Source organism: Arachis stenosperma, chromosome 10 (assembly GCF_014773155.1).
Source record: "Arachis stenosperma cultivar V10309 chromosome 10, arast.V10309.gnm1.PFL2, whole genome shotgun sequence".
In the NCBI taxonomy this organism is placed as follows: domain Eukaryota; kingdom Viridiplantae; phylum Streptophyta; class Magnoliopsida; order Fabales; family Fabaceae; genus Arachis; species Arachis stenosperma.
Genome location: NC_080386.1, coordinates 25,721,659 through 25,723,387, shown reverse-complemented (window position 1 = coordinate 25,723,387; position 1,729 = coordinate 25,721,659). Strand labels below are relative to the sequence as shown.

At 42.7% G+C, this 1,729-nt stretch overlaps 1 protein-coding gene across 1 annotated transcript; it reads right to left on the bottom strand.

The window, feature by feature from the left end:
• Positions 1-1,091: 1,091 nt before the first annotated feature.
• LOC130955257 (uncharacterized) lies at positions 1,092-1,496 on the bottom strand (the record flags this gene model as incomplete). Its single annotated transcript, XM_057882082.1, has 1 exon — positions 1,092-1,496. A coding segment is annotated over one exon (405 nt), but the record flags the coding sequence as incomplete, so codon positions are not given.
• Positions 1,497-1,729: the final 233 nt, after the last annotated feature.

Genomic DNA, 1,729 nt, shown 5'->3' with positions numbered 1-1,729 from the left:
ACAATTCAACCATAACCAATCATCAAGCATATATCACAACATGCATATTTTCTCATACATCATACCATTAAGGCATCAATAATCATCATCACATATATGAGCACATCATATATTTCAACCATTTAACAACACCAACAATTCAATGCCTATCTTAGGACCTCTAGCCTAAGTATTTCCTACCACATTACATATTAGATACGGGAAACCGAAACCATACCTTAGCCGATTTCCCAAGCTCAACCGGAGCACTTCCAAATCACTTATCCACAAGCTCTCAAGGCCTCAAAACCTCCAAGAACAGATTTTTCACCACCAAATCCCTTCTTAAGCTTTCCAAAATCACCAATCAAGCTCCAATATTCACACATACAAAACCTAAGCCACAATTATCATACTCATACACAACATCTCAATACCCAAACATCATAGAATAACAAATTACACTAGAGTTGAGAATCTTACCACACCCAAAGTCCAAGGAGACAAGATTAACCTTCTCCTTCAAGAGAGTTGGGTCCTATAACATCAAAGTGCCTAAAATCTCAACATTTTTGCTCATAAAACTCGAAAACAAGGCTGGAATTTCGAAGTGCAAAACGTGACTTACCTCAAGATTAATTGTATGGGTTTTGTAGAGCTCTCCGCAGTGAACGCGTAGCCATAAACGGAGCGGCAATCGGAGCTCTAGATCAAAAGTTATGGTGGTTTGAAGATCAAGTGAGAGAAAGAACTTGAGAGAGAGTTCTCCCCTCCATGGCCTCCATTTCAGCGTTTTTGAGTGATAAGTGAGGAGAGAGAGTGCTGAAAACTAGGGTTTTGGTCTAGTTATGTTGGGCCAAGGGCCCACTTTGGGTCCGGTTGGCCCGGTTTGGCCCGTTCGGTCCAATCTTGGTCTGAATTCTATAAAATTGGTACCGAAATTCTCGTCTCAATCTCCTCTATCACATTTAGCCATAAAAATCACATTTTGCGCTTTCTAGAATAAATTCTCATTTATGGGTTAATTAGCCGTTAATTAACCGGGTTTTACATTCTACCCACCTAATTGGGAATTTTGCCCACAAAATTCAAATGCAATTACCTGAGAATAAGTGCGGATAATCCGTTCGCATCTCCGACTCAAGTTCCCAAGTGTGTTCCTCAACACCGCCTCGACTCCATACCACTTTGACTAATGAAACCTCTTTTCCACGCAATCGTTTAATACTAGTATCATCAATTCTGACCGGAGCCACTGGAAGCGTCAAATCTTCCTTTAACTGAACCGACTCAGGTTCTAACACATGGCTAGCATCAGGAGTGTACTTCCGAAGCTGCGACACGTGAAACACATCGTGTAGGTTCGAAAGATGAGGTGGTAGAGCCATCCGATACGCCACCGGTCCAACCCTCTCCAGGATTTGAAATGGACCAATGTATCGAGGATTCAACTTCTTTGCTTTAATCGCCCTACCTACTCCCGTAGTCGGAGTAACCTTGAGGAAAACATGGTCTCCTTCCTCAAATTCTAAGGGCTTTCGCCTCTGATCGGCGTAACTCTTTTGACGACTCTGCGCCGTAAGCATCCTATCTCGGATTTTTATGACTTGTTCACTGGTCTCAGCTATCATTTCCGGCCCCAACAAGCCTTTCTCTCCAGCTTCATACCAACATAGCGGAGATTGACATTTCCTCCCATACAGGGCCTCATACGGAGCCATTCCGATGCTCGCATGAAAGCTATTATTGT